The 19,657-nt window shown below is 33.8% G+C and overlaps 1 protein-coding gene across 1 annotated transcript; it reads right to left on the bottom strand.

Moving 5' to 3' along the window:
• Positions 1–2,769: 2,769 nt before the first annotated feature.
• Positions 2,770–18,249, bottom strand: LOC123655377 (putative mediator of RNA polymerase II transcription subunit 26). The gene is made up of 9 exons (XM_045591191.1): positions 18,189–18,249; positions 17,945–18,094; positions 16,900–17,035; positions 16,386–16,558; positions 12,777–12,994; positions 12,069–12,243; positions 11,923–11,986; positions 7,209–7,621; positions 2,770–6,078 (listed from the first exon to the last, which is right to left on the bottom strand). Exons 1-9 carry the CDS (start codon positions 18,235–18,237, stop codon positions 3,095–3,097), a joined length of 4,362 nt encoding a protein of 1,453 aa, XP_045447147.1. The 5' UTR covers positions 18,238–18,249; the 3' UTR covers positions 2,770–3,094.
• Between the last annotated feature and the right edge of the window lie 1,408 nt (positions 18,250–19,657).

Genomic DNA, 19,657 nt, shown 5'->3' with positions numbered 1-19,657 from the left:
AATAAAGGTATAAGATTCATAACGGTATTGATAGAACCAAAAGAAGTATATACATTAAATCTAGAATTTATCAACGAGATAACGATGTTTCTAAAAAAACTGATGAAATTCGGTTAAACCGAAATTCAATTAGCAGTGTTAAGACACGCTGCACTAGTTAAATGATGCTACACCACGTGAGATGCGACGCTATTCGTGTCAGGAGCTTGTATCCGTGACCTAGTTGAGAACACCCCTTCCCTTCCCGAACCCCGCCACTACCGTATATTTTGGTCTAGGTTATGTCATTCCTCTTTATCGCACTGTGCTTCTACTTGGTAGGTCAAATTGTTAGAGATTCAAAAAGAAAATTATGATGAATGATCTTAGATCGTGAAATATTTGATTTATAATCAAACTACTGTACTGATGAGCATTAAACTAAAAGTATTAAAATTATAAGTGTTTAGGTTATGAACTTATCGTTATGGATTCTAATATTAATAGGTATTCCTTAAATGTTAGTATGATTACTTCCTTATTCCCCTTAGATTGATGTAGACATAACGTCGCTAAAATATAACTATAAAAACATCGTAATTGTAAAACAAATTGTTGATGTATAGAAAATTCATATATCATAAAAACATATATTTTTAATACTTACTTATTGTAATTTTTTTTATATCCTAGATCTGTTTTACTTCTGTTAATATCATACTGCTTGTTAACTATATGCCAATTCTTTATCAACTGTTTGTACACTTCCCTACCGCTTCTCTTTTTCTTGCTATGTCCTATGCCCAAAGGTTGTCTGGAAGAAATCGCTCTTAGCGATAAGACCGCCTTTGTACATCTTTCTTTTCATGTATCACTTTTGTTGTAATATTTCTTTGTGGTGTACAATAAAGAGTATTTATTATTATTATTATTATTATTATCTGTCTGAAGAATCGAACTTAAATATTAATTAAATTCTACTAAATACTACGTTTAACGCACCTACTTGTAATTTTGTATTTTGTTTGTGCGATGCTCAAATTAATAAACGTAAACCTTTGAAATACATTTCAGAAATGTAAAAATATTTTTTTAATTAAAACAACATTCGTAAACATCAACGCAATTCTCACACTGAAAACTACTTAGCAACGTAAGCCATAATTAAGTGCAACAAATTAAGCGAACATGCATACGTAAATAACGCTCGCATGGATTTCAGTCGAAACCCCTTGAGGAGGCGATTTTTCCCGAGATTATTGTATGCGCACGGTAGCGGTTCAAATTAGCATGAGTAATAAACGGTTCCCGCTACTCGCGCCGACGGTGTCACGATTACCTCTAATTGCAATATCTAATTAAATGGAATATCGTTATAATTGCAGTGTATTCTTAACGTCGAATGGAAAATAAGACACATCAACTGATTTTCTTATTTTAATTAGCGCGAAGATTTCGTTGAGGTGTTTTCAAATTAGGCACCTAAGTTTTATTTTTATGATTTTTTATTGAAAAAATAATTGTTTCTAAAAAATTAAGAAAACTAGAGCCAAATTAACCTACATTCCACATCGATTAGGTTTTTTTATTCATTGATAAATTCCAAAATTATTTTTAAGCCCTTTTATCTCTACTATGTCGCTATGTGTCTAAGCAACATACAATTTGAGGTACTGTTTCTGTTTGTACAATTTTCATGATAATCATATAGGTTTTATTCATAAGGATTAAATTGTCATGCTTAATAAACAATAATGCTCGTAAACGACTTAGGTAGGTACGTAATTTTCATAAATTTTTGCAACAAAATGCCATATATGTATTTAACAAAAATGAGTGTAATATGGTCTCAGGAATCGACTTCAAATAATTTATTGTGTTAGCTCGCAAACGAAAAAAAACCGACTTCATACATCGTAAGTAGACGAAAAAAATTAACAAACGCACTAGGCGTCACTACAATTTTCAAGGGAAACCCTCGAAATTTTATATACCTATACATAATTTGACTAGCCCGTTGACGCAGGTTGTTGTGGCCTTGCTTTCTGGTCCGCAGGTTGCGGGTTCGATTCCCGCCTAAGTCTGGGTGTAATATTTGTATTTATATATTTATATTATATATATAATATTTCTATATATATATTTATCAAAAAAAAGTATTGAGCTATATTAGCCGGTTGTTACCTATAACACAAGCATTAAGTTGCTTACCATAGAAACAGGCGATCGTGTATGTATAAGATATTTATTCATTTATTTAAGCTTCGTCGTTTATAAACCGATTTTGATAATTCTTTTTTTTTTTTGTTTCAAACAGATATATTTTGTTGTATAGAAACGTTTGTCTTGTGGGGGGGAGGATTAAATCATCTCCATCTCAAGAGTATGGATCCCCCACCCATCGTGTCCTTTACATTAAATTTCATACAATATAGCAAAAAATGCTTTTCAGGAAAGGTAAGGTCGTTAGTATGAAGTGTTTTGACAGTTCGTCGTCGTGTGCGATTAAAATTACGTTGGCTTAGCAAAGTTAGCTGCGCACTACCCTTTCGTTGAAATGTTAGCAATCACAAACTTTACTCAAATTATAATTTCAGTAAAATTGGTATATTTATTCGCGATGTTACCTACATTACATATAAATTTGTAGATAAATACTTTTAAGCATTTTTTATATTCGATTCAAAACATCGTAAATGTTAACCGACGTCAAAAAAAGAGGAGTATTTACCTCCATAAACACTAAAAATAAAGTTTGTAGACTTAATAAATATGATATGAAATAAAAGATTTAACTTAAAATTATTTTTATTGGTGAAGTGGCTACCACATTTTCACAGCATGACATTATTTACATGTTATCGATCTGTATTACCTGGTAATGATTATAAAAAGAAAGTTCAATAAAATTGTGTCTTACACATTTAACAAACACTGATTAACACTCATATTATTTCAAATAAGAAACATACCACAACAATATTCACTTATGATTATGACGATGAATCTATTTACACAATACACATGATCAACGTAATATTGAATGAAAATCTAATTGTGTGCACTTGTAAAATTAATTCATTTAAAATTACATTGATAAAATAGTTTCAGTCTGTTAAGGTCCATGCAACTTACTTAATACTGACTCAATATCAATATTTTGTATATTGGCAGAATTAAGTAAATAGTGAGTGTCTGGTTTTGTTTTCTTACTTAGTGACTCGTCCGACGTTCCACTCTGTGCCCTCTTTCTCTTTTTTGTTTCTGATTTATCTTTCGTATCTATATTTTCTACTTCTAAGATTATGTCTGTTACAGTTGTTTCATAGACAGTTTCTTTTGAATTTTCTGCTTTCAATGGTGTATCGATGCTAGTCAATGTTGAATCAAATATTTCATAACACTCAGCCCTTCGATCTTTTATTGGCGTGTATAGTTTATCTATATTTGAAATTGAAATCACTGCTGCTTCTGTTTCAATCGAATTATATTCTTTATGTAATTCAGTTGAATCATCTTCTAAGAGACTTTGAAACGGCGTCGGTCTAAGTCTTATCGATACTCCATCATCAATACATACTTCCATACAAAACTTATCTTTTAATTTCGAAGTATCACTTTTGGGTACAAACTTTGATTCGTCAAATTCACAAGTAATAAAATTCTCACTCTCCTCAGTACATTCATAAACTGAAAGTTCTATATCATCGTCATTTTCATCGATCTCATCATGGACTATTTGCAAATTATTTGAATCAATGTTATCTGTTTCAACCTTCTCATTAATATTTTCAGAAATATCGTTTCTATTTGAGTTAAAAATTTTACATGTTTCCTTGTTTGTCTCTGTCAAAGTATCTTGAATAGGAGTCGCATCAAGCAAGTCCCTTTCAATAATCCTTGCAGTCTCAACATCAAAACCTCGTTTCACTAAATCAATATGCAAACTTCCTTCACTGTTATTTTTTGATTTGATCTTTTCAGGCTCTGATGTTTCAATAAATTCTCTTATTTTACTTATATCATCAACATCGCCGCTAGATTCAGTTTCCTTTGATTTCATATCTTGAGAACCATCGTCAGACCATCTCAAAGGTTGTTGTTCATTGTCAGAATCCTGGGGACAAAATGAAATAGCAGTTCCTGTAACTGACACGTTTTTGGACAAATCTGATGAATTTCGATTAACACTGTCAGAAGAAAAAGGTTTAGTACATTGGAGTTTTCTAGGTGTAGACGATTTTCTACGAGATTTTGTTGGGAAAGCATTAATGACTGGCTGTATTACTGCACCCTTTTCCTTACTAGATGTCCTCTTTTTTGAAATTGACTTTGATGATTGCGTCTGTAAATCTGAAGTACTTTTCCTTACTTTACTTGGTGCTCCCTTAATTGGAGTTTTCTTAAATGGTCTGATTCTAATACATTTCTTTGGAGTTTCCTTTTTCAATGGAGACTTTTGTGTACTAGCGACTTTATTTTTATCCTTTTTGTTTTTTGAATTTACTTTGCTTTTTGTTTCAGATGGTTTCTTTTCCCGTGAGCTCACATTGCTTGTATCACTAGAAACTGAAGCTATTTCTGGACTATCAATCTCTTTAGACCTGGCCGTAACATTTTGACTTCTATAAGATACGTTTTTTGTGCACTTTCTCTGCGGTCGACTAGTTTTATGAGATTTATCTTTAGTGTCACTCTTTGTTACTTTAGTTGTTACTTTTCGTGTTTCTTTTAGATCCTTAAGCGGTTCTTCTATCACAGTAACGGCACACTCCAATACTTCCGGTGCTGGAATAAAGTCGTGATCGTCCGGTTTATAATAAGAGCCTCCACTAGAATAATCGGTAGGTCGAGATGAATAAGACGATGGAGTCGCTTGTAATGGTTTAGGAGTAGCTAGAAATCGAGGTGTAGGTATGTTCATGATTTTAATATCTGAAATTGGTTCACCGGGTATATCAGGACCTAAGAATTTAGGAGTTTCCATTTGAATATCATATAACACTTGTTTATACGGAGTCTCTAAGAGATCAGATATGTTAAGTCTTGCCCCAATTTCATTTTGTAATAAAAACCTTTCGTTTTCGGGCGTATCAACTGCTTCGTCGCTGTAGTTTAATTTTCCTACATCTTGTTGAATATTTTTTGGATGAATTTCTTGATTGTATTTGTGTTTAGATTCCATAGTATTCCAATCTGAATCTTTTATTATATTAACAGTTGGCTTTATGGTACATTCAGGAGTTTTATTATTTGAAGATTCAGGACCTTTTTCAACGGGCGTTTCTTCCATAACTTCTATCGAACTAACCTTTTTTTTCGATTTTTTCTTTTTAGGTGATAATTTCTTTTTCATACTCTTAGATTTATGCGACTCATTAATCTCCTGAATACTCTCATATTTTTGTGAAACCCTTTTTTTTACATTAACTGGATTAGATTTTGGTGTAAAATCTTGACTATCATCGTTTCGTATGGCAAGAGCTCGTAATTCGGCATCCCAATTATTTTTCTTTATTTTTATGCTATTTTCTTTTGTTGACATATTCATAATTGAACTATTTGCATCAGCTTTTTGAATTGTTGAAGTTTTGACATTTGTGAATGTGTCTTGACGAGGAAATTCAGTATTTTCATTACTTATTATATTCGAAGGCACAACATTATTTGGCTCTTGTTCATTGGTATTAATAGTTTCATGTAGTATTCTTCTCGGTGTTGTAAAATCTAAAACTCTAATATGTGATGTTCTCCGAGGCGTGGACGAGGACTTTCTAGCAGGCGGTAAGATTTGAGGTGTACTAGTCTTGTTTGAAACTGTAAGATTTGTGTCCTTTGGGACAGAACTATGTGTGATATCAATGGTCTGAACTGAACTATTTTCAGACGTCGCTTTAGGGACGTCTTTTGATGCTTTTTCATCTAATGTCGCAGAACTTGGTACAGGCGCAGAAATTGGTATAGGTGCAGGCGTATCAGATGAAATATCTATCAAAAGTGGACCTAAAGTTCGTGTTGTAGAAGCAGTAGTTGTAACAGTATTCAAACATTGGGATGTTGAAGTTTGAATCGAAGGTCCTTTTGTATTCTGTGAAGCACCTGTAAAGAGATATTTTTCATTCTAATTTTAAAGCTTTACTTGTATATGCCACTGAAATAACATAGATAAAATTATTATACTATTCATACCTTGCAAACCGTTAAATTGGGACTTTTAGCAGATTAGTGAACAGAGGTCATAAATTTAATTATTATTAGATTACTTAAAAGGGTTGAATAAATAACAATAACTCTGAGACCCTGTTTCACCAATAGTCTTATAACTTCTCAGATTTATTAATGCAGTGAGATTCATCAGACAAACTACTTATTTTGGTTTATCAGGTTGCAAATAGATACCTGACAGAAAAAGGTGCTTGTAATTAATCAGCCAAATATGTTGGCTGTTATCCCGCCATCGGTCGGCTTTTTAAGTTCCAAGTTGGTAGTGGAGCTGTATTATCTCTTAGTCGCCTCTTACGACACCCACGGGAAGAGAGGGGGTGGCTATATTCTTTAATACCGTAACCACACAGCATAAGATGCATGGTAGCATAAGATAACACAATAAATGAAATTTAATAATTGAATCAAACTACAATATTCTTGCTATATAACAGTTGTGAACTGAATTTAATAAGTCAATAAATCAAAGACTAAAATAGGGATAATAATTAGTTAGTACCAAAGATTTAGCGCCCCTGGAGCAAGGAAAGTAGCCCATCAAGAACGGTGCACATAATATTATTACTTCGCTCCTGTGCCTCACTTTTACCACTAAAATCCCAAAAGTCGTTTCTGCGCGGTTTGAGCGTCAGCGCTTAATATCCGTGCCAATAACTACAAGTATACTAAAGGTTTCAAATAATACAGATATGCTTTTATCAATGATCAAAACATTTTTTTCGCAATACATTTCATCGAAAGGCAAAAAAATATATACCGTTTCCGGTTCGTAAAATATATATGACAGGTTATAGTTATCTGCCACTTATTTTAGTAGGGAGTTTAATGGTGAAACAGAAAGTTATTTTTTGAAACATCGGCAACAACTGAAACGAGTACATTTATAATTACAAATATAAATTCGTTACTGATTATACATTTGAACGGTTTGCAGTAGGTACATTATAAACAATTTTACACTCATTAAGTATATTTATAACAATTATAATAAATATTATAATTACCAGGAGCAGGAACAAGAATAATGGTAGGCATTGCCATAATTTCGTCTCTGGTATAGTTTAAGCATGTACCAGTTTCTGGATTTTGTTTATAAGCTGGAGTTCCATTTATTACAATTGTTTGCATTTGAAACAAAGGAGTCGATGTTAGAGGCTTTTGATGAGTTGTTATATTATTATTGCTTTTAAAGCTTTTATCTACTTTGACATCCGACAGTATTTTCACTTTTGGGTCTTCTAATTTTTTACTTTTGATTTTTACAAAATCAACTTTTGATGTATAAGATTGTTCATTACTATTATTTGCTTGAATGTTTAGAGTCCTTGACGTTCCAGCTTTTAACAAGTACTGGGATTTAGGTGGCCCTTTAATGTTTGTTACTGGGTTTGTACTTATTGTGTTTTCTCTTTTATTCCTAAAAATATCAAGTAAATATTAATAATAATAATACACTTTATACCAAAAACAGAAATAATTAGCTTAGAAAGAGAAATTTTAACAATATATTCGTTAGGTACAAAGGGCGGCCTTATCGCTAAAAAGAGATCTCTTCCAGGCAACCTTACTGCAAAGGAAATGGTCTAGCGTCAAAAAAATATTACTAAATGACTTAATAAACTTGGATGTTTAATCCAATACTAGCTGCCCGGACGGACTTCGTTCTGTCAAAAGTTATAGTATTTTTTTTTTAATTTTGTTATTTAGTATAAAAACCTTCCGTGGACATTAAAGAACATACAAAAAAATAAATTAGCCGAATTGGTCGAACCACTCTCGAGTTATGCGCTTAGCAACACTCATTTTTATTTATATAGATTATTGGTGATGTAAAAATAGCTGTTGTGGAGTGTTTTTTATTTATTTATTTTTCGCTGGGAAATGCTTTTATGCACCCCGCCCACGAGACCGACGGGAATGTGAGGCTCCTGGCCCGGTGAACAACCCCGACTACTCATTAAAACCCAGCGGTGCCCCTCATCATCATAGCGGGGCGCCATGGGATTGCTTTCGCATGCTACCGCGACGCCCCAACGGTTGGCCCACCATGTGCGGGTCACCTTCGTCCATAGAGCTCCGTCCGCCCGCTCTATTGTGAAGGGTGAATGAGCGGTATCGGCGTCTCCTTCCCCTGGTCGGCTCCTGCGGAGCGGGTTGATCCTACTGGAGCTCACGCCGCCGCTCCGCAGCCTTCTTTAACGCCATGACTTCCTCGCAGGAGCTCACGGCCGAGCAGCAACTTTCGCTGCGGACCGCGCTCGGAAACGACAGATTTTCGCCTATTACGGCCACGAGGGCGCAACGCTGGGCCAAATGACACAGTGAGTGTGACGCGTCGTATCACTCGGCTCACCACACGCGTGACAGGCAGGGGTGGCCTCCCTACCCGCGATCTGATGCAGGTACTTACCGAAGCAGCCGTGCCCGGTAAGTACTTGTGTCAGTCGGGGGCACCGTATAATGCCATAATTCGCACGATACCAGCATAGAGACGCTACACTAAACCCGGCCCATTGGAGTCTCAATAGCCTATATTAAAGTACGACAACTACTGATAATTAGGAATAACTAAGTACTCCATATTTTTCTCCACAATCTAATATACAGGGTGGGGATGACAATACGACAATAACTTTGACATCGTATATGTAATGATATTCCAAGCCCACATACAAAAAATCAATAAAATACATCCAGTAGTTTAGTCAAAAAATATGATTTTTCATTTTTTAAAATTACTACGTGTTGTATAACATTAATAAACGGTCACCCGCAGGTTAACGACCCTTTGAGCGCGATCGGTACAAACATAATATTACGCGTACGCGTAATTTAAAAACGTGCAAATCTATTTTGGTAGGTCAGTGTTGTGTTAAGACATATTAAAAACATTTGTTAAATAGTTTTAATATTCAGTATGATTCTAATAATTTTCTTTTTATAATTGTTTGTTTTTTAAAAATTTATTGTTTCTTTTAATGCTTAAATTTTAAATTCTGAAAATCTAAATTCTGAATCTAACATAGTTTTTGCAAGTAGGTAATATCACGGGGAGCACACATGGCATATCAAATTTACAATATTTAATAAATTTAAGTATTTCATTGACTATATTAATTTCAAGATCAAAATATTTGCGAAACTTTTGCTCCAGCAACTCAACAAATGCGATAAAGACAACAAATTACAATAACAACACTTATTAATAATAAAATACCACGTTATTACATTAAAATATTAAATCTTGTAACAGCTGAAAAAAACAATCGACGTGGGACGTGTGTTGCAATGACCCTGAGAACGTGTAACTGTAAAGGACAACTGGCTGTGCCAGGGCTGCCAGAAATTGTTGTCACACTCATACAAAATTTTCTGTGGTCATATTTTTTTAACAAAAGAATTTGTTGGCTTAAAATTCGTATCATTTTCGTTTCTTCTTATTAATTGCTAGGCTAATAATGTGCCCTTAAGGGTATCATTGGATAAACTGTTTCTAAGTTTTGTTCTGATTAAATTAACTTCGCTGAATTCTCGTTCACATAACAGATTGCACTGTAATGAGGAAAAGATAACAAATTCAAAGCAAATTGAGCTAGTGTTTTATAATTTTCAAATTGTTTTTTATTTCAAAATGTATTTTTTTTTTCAAGTCGCAATTATTACCACAAGATAAATTATAACTTTCATTAGAAAGCAAACAAATACAGCCTTTATATGATTTTTCAAAGAGTCCTCATTCATATAAAAGTGGTAGGTTCATTCAAGTAAGGGAAATTAACGAAATTCAAGCTTGCCGGTGAATGATGTTTCTTTAATTATGAAATGCTTCCAGGTAATAGGAATATAAAAATCGTACATTTGCGTATGATTTTAGTCTAGCGATCGTACATGAGTAAAAATTAAAAAAAAAAAAATTACGAACAAAATCGTACATCTGTCAGCCCTGGTGCGTAGGCTAGCGTAAACAAAACATGTTATAACCTGTTTTTAGTTTTTCCCTGAGTTGCCGCGTACGCGACAAGCGGCCAGTGGTCTCTGTGCCGTTTATTTAGGTACTCATGTTTCTTGATGTCATACGCGTTGATTTGTCAATTTTCTACATATGCGCACGAGTTTTGTTCGTTTTAATTAATTATTGGATTATCTCGAAAGACTTGGAGTGATTGTGCGATATTTTAATGCTTTATTTTTATAGTGACAAGAACATTAACGTAGAATAAATGCCTAGTTTAATATTTATTAGGTGAATTGTGCGAAATTAGGCGCTAGTGTTAATAGTAAGAATAGTTTTTATTTTATTTACAATGCCACGTTATAATTACACAGCTTCGGAGTACATGATTTTTGTTTACGGAGAATGCCACGGCAAGGCTAATTTAGCAATACAGAAGTACCGGGAGAGATATGGGAACACCCGTATTTGTCCAACCGATGGCCGCACTATTTCAAATGCTTTTCAGAGGATACGGGAAGATCAATGCTTAATCCCGCATTTTCTGTGAAGTTTTGTAATAAACGACTTGTACTCAACAGACGTAAATACAGTTGATGAGTTAAAAAATGGAATTATTAGACCTTTTAATAAATTAAAAAATATGGCCACTAATGGCGACATCATCTCAAAATTAATGAATTAAATTATAAGAAGATAATTATTTTAGATAGAATTTAAAAATTTAGTAACTACTATGGCCGACCAAACAAACCAACGTACCTAGTTCGTAGTAGTTCGTTGTGTCACCGCGCGTCATAACAGGTCAGTGAACCTATAGTCACACATGTTGTAGTATAATTTTATTATATTTTTCTTATTTAGTTTGTTTGAAAAAATCATTTTTTTGATTTTGACGTTAGAACTTTTTTGATGGTTTTGAAATACTCCTATAAACTAGTATTACCTGTGTTTTCAATTTTTGTCGTATTGTCATCCCCACTCTGTATAAAATTCTAGTGTCGCGGTGTTTATAGTTAAACTCCTCCGAAACGGCTTGACCTATTCTCATGAAATTTTGTGTGGATATTGGGTAGGTCTGAGAATCGAACAACATCTATTTTTCACCCCCCTAAATGTTAAGGGTAGTCCACCCCTCATTTTTTTTTTTTTTAATTTTTAGATAAGTTATTTATTTGTTATTTTATTATGATTTGGTGTTGAAAAATACATACAACCTTAAATTTTCAAACTTCTGTGGCGACATCTATAACGCGAAATACGAACGACCCCTATTACCAACCCCTATTTTTAAATAGCGTTTAGCGGCAATACAACGTTTGCCGAGTCAGCTAGTAAATAGATATAATTATATAGAACCTGGTAAACATTGTTTCCAGTTCATTTAGTAAATTTGTTTCTAACCGACTTCAAAAAAAGGAGGAGGTTACTCAATTCGACCACATAACTTTTTACTGGGTGTACCGATTTTGATGATTTTTAATTTAATCGAAAGCCGATGTTTATTATGTGGTCATATTTAAATTTCATCGAGATCTGATCTTTTGGAGTAATCTTTGATAATGCGTATTTACTTTTACTATTTTTTGGTCTACCTACGTTGTACCTATTACTTGTCAATATAATTGAAGTCGGTTTTTCTTCGTTTGCCTGTAAACACAATTATTGACTAATGTTACTCCATATATCACTACTAATATGTAGCTCCTGGCATATTTTTAATTGTAGATTATTCAGATTATTGGAAAGCATCAAGCTAAACTTACTCTTTGACGTAGATTTCCGAAGTACTCGAATCAGGAACAATTGCTTTTTCTTTATCACTACTCCCTAAAAATTAAATTGAATACTTTCAAAATATTTTGAAAAAATTATGTAAAGATAAAACCTTACACAAGTAATATATTCTTACCACTAACTCCAGTTGCAAATTCTTGAAAAGTGCCAGCATTGCAAATAAGCTTATTTACACAGTCTTGGGAATTAGAATTACTACCTCCTGGTGGTAGTGAACGGTTTCTATTGCTACAAACTAAACTCAATACATTATTGAACTCTTCTATCTTCTGTCTCGATTCATCAGATCTCTGGAAAAAGTAACCGAAACATTTTATACATATAAGTATTAATTAATATTAACACATTCACATAATTTTATCACACAAATTATTCTCTTCCTATCTCTCCTTAATATAATTATATAATACGTTCCATCTATAATAAACAAACTAGTAGGACAAAAGTTATTTTGGATAATTGCATTACAAAAGTTACCTGGACCAGTAATACAACATAGGTAGGCGAAAAAATCGTCAAGCAAATTAGCTCAAACAAATCTAAATAAGACCCCATGACAAGTATCACCATTCTATTAAAAAAACAATCATCTAAATCGGTCCACCCGGTAGGAAGTTATGAGTAAAAACATAAAAATACAGTGATAATGATTTAACCTCCTTTTTAAAAATCTTTTTTTAATTGACAATACATTCTATTATTTTATTTATAATATCACTCATGGATCGTTAATCAATAAAAAATAAATAACTTTAAATGTGTTGAAAGAAAAGTAAAGTAATCTATAACAATTTCGAAAATTAAAAAAAAAAATCTAACTTACGTTGATAATATCCTGACTAGTATCATTAAAATTATTTGAATTTTGTGATATGGCAGTCGACAATTGCTGTTCATTGTTGTTGTTTGTACTACTTAATACATTCCAACTTTTCAAATTAGTGCACTCATCCTTTTGGGAAACACTACTAGTACTTGACAGTGTCGTCTCTACAATCAAATCCTTGGGTTTTTCTAAATAGCTTTTTGTTACTGAATTACCTGAAAATATACAAAATATACTCATTAAGTGCATGACATTAAACAACTAAATATTAAATTACAATTTTAAAATGTACAATATTTTAATTTCAACTGAAACCAGGCCACTTTATCTACCACTTCTTCACCCTTAATGATGTAAATGTATTTAACTGAATTTAATATGTACGATTTTTATTTTTGTGTTACCCACAATTAGGAATTCTAAACATTTTTGAATATCATATCAAAAATTGACCGCTCCAGCGGGATTCGAACCCGCGTCTTCGACATACCGTGTCGACGCTCTAGCCAATTAAGCTATGGAACGATATACTCGCTAGAGCGAAACTTTTGATATGATGATTTTTACTTTCGGTTTAAGCGAACCGTGGCGCCGTCTATAGTGAGTTCTTTACAGAGACTCGTAACTATTCAAAGTTTCATATTACAATGAAAATCTTTGACAGGAGACGACACCATGCTATTTTTAATATGTACGATTTTTATTTTTGTGTTACCCACAATTAGGAATTCTAAACATTTTTGAATATCATATCAAAAATTGACCGCTCCAGCGGGATTCGAACCCGCGTCTTCGACATACCGTGTCGACGCTCTAGCCAATTAAGCTATGGAACGATATACTCGCTAGAGCGAAACTTTTGATATGATGATTTTTACTTTCGGTTTAAGCGAACCGTGGCGCCGTCTATAGTGAGTTCTTTACAGAGACTCGTAACTATTCAAAGTTTCATATTACAATGAAAATCTTTGACAGGAGACGACACCATGCTATTTTTAATATGTACGATTTTTATTTTTGTGTTACCCACAATTAGGAATTCTAAACATTTTTGAATATCATATCAAAAATTGACCGCTCCAGCGGGATTCGAACCCGCGTCTTCGACATACCGTGTCGACGCTCTAGCCAATTAAGCTATGGAACGATCTACTCGCTAGAGCGAAACTTTTGATATGATGATTTTTACTTTCGGTTTAAGCGAACCGTGGCGCCGTCTATAGTGAGTTCTTTACAGAGACTCGTAACTATTCAAAGTTTCATATTACAATGAAAATCTTTGACAGGAGACGACACCATGCTATTTTTAATATGTACGATTTTTATTTTTGTGTTACCCACAATTAGGAATTCTAAACATTTTTGAATATCATATCAAAAATTGACCGCTCCAGCGGGATTCGAACCCGCGTCTTCGACATACCGTGTCGACGCTCTAGCCAATTAAGCTATGGAACGATATACTCGCTAGAGCGAAACTTTTGATATGATGATTTTTATAGACGGCGCCACGGTTCGCTTAAACCGAAAGTAAAAATCATCATATCAAAAGTTTCGCTCTAGCGAGTATATCGTTCCATAGCTTAATTGGCTAGAGCGTCGACACGGTATGTCGAAGACGCGGGTTCGAATCCCGCTGGAGCGGTCAATTTTTGATATGATATTCAAAAATGTTAACTGAATTTTGTAGACTAAGTAAATCTGAAGGATATTTCAATAAAGAAGGGGTTATATGGAATTACAAATTATCATGTGTTTTTCTAGGTCTTTGACTATGTACATTAGCTGTGTGGCTACGACATTAAAGAATATAGCCACCTCCTCTCTTCCCGTGGGTGTCGTAAGAGGCGACTAAGGGATAACACTGTTCCAGTACCACCTTGGAACTTATAAAGCCGACCGATGGCGGGATATCTATCCAACTGCATTGACTTTGAAATACACAGGCCGAAGACGGGCAGTAGCGTCTTCGGTCCGACAAAGCCAGCACTGCAGTCACCAACCCGCCTGTCCAGCGTGGTGACTATGGGCAACACACATGAGTTCACGCTATTTTTGACGCGAACTTATGGAGGCCTATGTCCAACAGTGGACTGCAATAGGCTGAAATGATTGACTATGTACATATATTTTGTTATCACAATTTAATAGTTGCAGCATAAAACAAAAATAAAAAAACTTCCAATCATCCATATTAACAATATTTTGTACAAAATATTTTCATTTCAATAGTTTAAAAATAAATAAACAAACACTTCAAACTCAATGGCCCCTAGTAGTAGGTTTCTCCATCGGAAGTCCGGTAACACATACAATACACAAGCACAAACACTCAGTCCACGTCAAATATCTACATGGCCAATACAAATGTTTGTCCTGTGCTGGGATCGAACCCGTGACCAGAAGCACAACAGCCAGTGCTGTTCTAACGCTAACGTGGGCTATGATGTACATTACAGGTAGATTTTATTATGAGAGGTTAAATTTTTGTTATAGGTATCTGACTCTACCTTAATTCCAGTGGTGCGTGAAGTGTACTCATGCTCCGTACTGCGACTATCACGCGTTATTTTCGAACAAATAAACGTGAAAACGATCTTTACTGCAAGATCAAAATACGATACGAACTGACCTTTAACGATTAACAAATAGACACTTTTAAAGAAAATAACGCGTCAGACATAATATTCTAATAAAATTAGTAACATTGCGTGTTAGAATATAGGTATAGAAATTCGAAAAATACCCAAAACCGAATCGGAGCACCCCAGTGTCCACGTGGTCTTGGTCTGCCCTACCCCTAGAGTGTTTTTTTTTAAGCCGGAGGCGCAGAGGGAGTGCGGCCCTCACCCGCCGTGCGAAAGCGCGCAAACGAATGCGTAGAGGAGCGGCTGAGGCTGCGGAACGGAGCATGAGTGAGCGTGCTTTCGCACGCAAGGGCGGAAGGGCTGCACTTCCCGCAGCGCCGGAGCCAAGCGTTACTCTAACCTTAAAGGTGGTAGGTTAATTTTTTCCGATTTAAAAATTGAACCTCAAAACTTCAACCACGATATCTCTGTAACAACGAAGTTTACACGAAAATAGTTGTCTGGGGGTGAAAAACCCACACGCCCACCACCCCACCCCCCCTTTTCCCCCCAACCCCATAAATTTCTCACCAGGAATGTACATAATTACCCTAACGTGTCTTAAAATGAAATAAATAACATATTGTAAAATATATTTTTACAGGTAAGCCTAAACTAATTAATGTCAATTTATTAGCTAATGGATTGATACAGACATTTATATTTTTTTTTATAAACTAGCGGACCCAGCAGATGTTGTTATCCTGTCCGAAATACAACTACCAAAATTGATTGGTGACATACCGGGTCCAATTGTTTTAAAACCATCCTTGAACCCATAGAAACACACAAGACAGGAGAAATATATAGATTTACTTAAAAAATGTACTTAAATACATAATATATAAATAAACCTATTATATTAAAATGACAACCTCTGGAACAAAAAGCAGAATAATATCAAACTGCACCAACAAGTTGGTTCCAAAATACATACATTATATACACATTGATTTCGAAATTGTACTTATATACTCACCAGGCAAATCTGAAAGTGATGTTGCTTCTATCGAACTATCCAAAGTAGAGGCCTCTATTTGACTAGCAGGATGTATAGTTGATACTGATTTAAGGGACTTAGCCTTGCACATACAGGTTTCTAGACTTAAAGAATTGCATACTTCACAGATGCACCTTGTGGTTGGTTTGAAGCTGAAATATGTTTAAGTAGTAGGTAAAGTTATATATAATTTTGTTAAGATTGTCTACAAGAAATTGCTATTTAGCGATAAGACTGCCTTTGTACATTACAACCATTATGTTTAATTAGTATATTCTATTCTATTTGTATGCATGTTTAATGCTATTTTTCTACTTTTTCAACCAAAGTGGAAATTTTTTTATATTTTAATTGTGATTGATTTATAGAGGATTAATATATCTTTTGTTCATTTGTAGATTTTGTTTAACATAATTTTATGGTTATTTTTCCACATCGATACCTATTAAGGTTTATAATTTTTTATAGTCAATCTTATAATTATAATTTATACCTTATCTTTTCTGTACTTGTTTCATGCGCATAGAGCCTATTTACATCTACGTAACTGATAAGGATCTTGACGATCTCCAACAAATTGGAACATTGAAATAATTTTTTTCGCAACAAGAATGGCTTACATGTTTCCACTGAAATAAAAAATAACAGAACTAGAATATATTGGTAGTTTTATTAACACTTCTTTATAAAAAGCACTTATTTCTGGGCCTCTTGTGAAAAGTGATACAAGTAAAAATCATAATTTAACAGGAGAGCAAAAACAAGATTCAAAAAAGTCTTGTTTGTGACCTAAGTGGACTAGATTTAACTTAAATGTCTTATTTTATTGAGTAAAACATTTTCTTTCAAAATACTTTTTAATTCTTTCGTTAAATATTTAATTTTAAAAGTAAATTACACAAAAAACTTTTGAGTGGTTCCTTTTTACACATTTATTAAGTGCTACATTATGCTAATTACAAGATAAATGATACCTGTAAAATTAGACATAATGTTCCTCAACGTAAAGATAGAGATATTAATAACCCTTTAGATTAAATAATTTTTTGTTATCACTCGCCTATTTACATAATTTACCTGAATTATACCCCATAAAAAAATATTTTAGGTTTAAGGGTATATAATTCTAGATACATTGGTATTCATAAAAAATGTACTGAAAAATAAATATGATATTAAATACAATCACATTTAAAACACAAAGTATAAGACATACAACAACATATGTACAAAACATTATGTACATATACGTCCGTAATTAAAGCAGATAGAAGTATATGAGTTAGATCAAAAAAATCATTACTGTTTTCTGATAATGCCCATGCTCACATCAAAAAAGGTCGTAAGTCGAATAATATCACTTATCACAGGAGACACAGATTCATTTTTAAACACCTTATACTAAAGGTGTAAAATGCGAGTTTAAGTAATAAAATAAGTCTGTTTATAAATAAATTTTTGATCTTTAAATACTCCTTAATTTGTACGTAGTAAAAACCTTTGTAACAATTGATAAATAATGCATAAATACTATGTACCATAAATTTTAACTGCTCTATATTCGGCTAGAATATTCTTTAATGATGTCATAAGGATTCTGTCATATTCATTTCTATGGGCATCTAAATACGGGCTAGCCTGCAAAAACTCATCATAAGCGGTCATCAACTGTTCTTCGGCAAGGTACCCTGGAGTCAAAAACCACAATTAGAAATAAACACCTGCAATAAATTCCGTTATATCAGACGGTTTTCGCGCTCCCGCCAAATAAATACACCTTACCAAGAACGAGTTTAGCCAAATCTTGCGATGGAAACGGTGGTATAGCCATTATTAAGAATAATAACAACTTTATATAAATAAAAAACGCATCTTATTCAATAGTTTATATTGAAAACTTAATTAAAACATTAAAGTTCATTTTTAAAAATCCAAACAAACACCAAAGCACGCAAAACTAAACGTCAAATAAGATTGATTCCTGTTACAGTCTACAGAATATATACATACAGAATATGGAAGCGAATGAAACACATTGGACGCGTTCCACCTAAGGCCCACTACGCCATCGATAACGGCCGCTGAAATCGATGTTCCACTAAGACACATAAAAACACCGCAGGCGTTGTGGGCGAATTTTAGAAAAGAAACGCATGTCTGGAGGCTATCAGGTTTCAGCTGTGTGCTCGCAAAATGGTGCCATGGTAAAAATATGCAGGTGTGGGGGTGGTTAAAAAATATTTCGCATGGATTGGAATAAAACTTAATTCAACATGGTTCGTTTATATAACATATCGCCCCCAAAACTCTCTGCATACTAATTTTCATGAAAATCGTTGCAGCCGTTTCCAAAGGCTCGTTACCGCGACTAAGCAGGCTGAGAGATTATCTATGGAACTGTCAATTTTGATTATTACTTGAATCGGATCTAAAAAATGAGCTTGTCGATTGTCGAGTTAGGAGATACATATATCAATTTTTGTTAACATCACTTTAATTACATTTATACGATTATGAAAGTAAATCAAAGTGTGTCCTTTTGTGTTACGCTAATTATTAATAAGAAACGGTTGTTTAGGTGATTAAAACTATAAACTTTATTTGTGGTTTAATTTTATTGACTACAATATTTCTATTCATAGATGTTTAAATTAAAGTTGGAGTATATTAGGTTATTGTGGAGAATCTGGTCCTATCTTATGTAGGTTTGCCTCCTATAGTACAATCATCTGGGTACCATATATTCAATTTTGATTTTAAATTTGAAATGCATTTGGGAATACCTAGATTAAAAAGAGCCGGTCATAGTGGTTCTTACTGAACGCCGACATTAGAAGCAATAGTATTTTCACAAAATGGATGGAAATTTGTTAAGCAAGGTTGCTCTGTCTACAGAATTAAAAGCATTTTTTACGTCAACTTTCAGGAAAACTTCAGCCTCATTACCTTATAAAAAGTAGGAGCTGCATGAACTGCTGCTTCACAGGCTCCTTTACTTCCAAAGATTTACATTGATTATTGAGATGTGTGTATGATCAGTGACATAGTGTAGTGTAGGCGTGTGGGTAGGGGTGGCAGGGGCGACCCGCCCCGGTTGGCACTTTTTAGGGGACGGCAAAATTTAACAGCACTTATTTAATAAAAATGTTTTGTAAATATTGGAACCATGTTATATTATTTTTATCGCAAATACAAATTCGGACCGATAGAAAGGAGCACGGAATTTTTAATTACTTATTTTGTGACGAAGC

The sequence above is a fragment of the Melitaea cinxia genome, chromosome 7 (assembly GCF_905220565.1).
Source record: "Melitaea cinxia chromosome 7, ilMelCinx1.1, whole genome shotgun sequence".
NCBI classification, from domain to species: Eukaryota; Metazoa; Arthropoda; class Insecta; order Lepidoptera; family Nymphalidae; genus Melitaea; species Melitaea cinxia.
This window is presented reverse-complemented; position numbering and strand designations above follow the sequence as displayed.

Coding starts and splice junctions, on each gene's coding strand:
- LOC123655377 (XM_045591191.1), bottom strand. CDS start 18,237: ATGGCTATACCACCGTTTCCATCGCAAGATTTGGCTAAACTCGTTCTT. Junction 16,559..16,899: donor ACAAGTACAGAAAAGATAAG/GTATAAATTATA, acceptor AACATATTTCAG/CTTCAAACCAACCACAAGGT. Junction 6,079..7,208: donor TATTCTTGTTCCTGCTCCTG/GTAATTATAATA, acceptor ATCTCTTTACAG/GTGCTTCACAGAATACAAAA.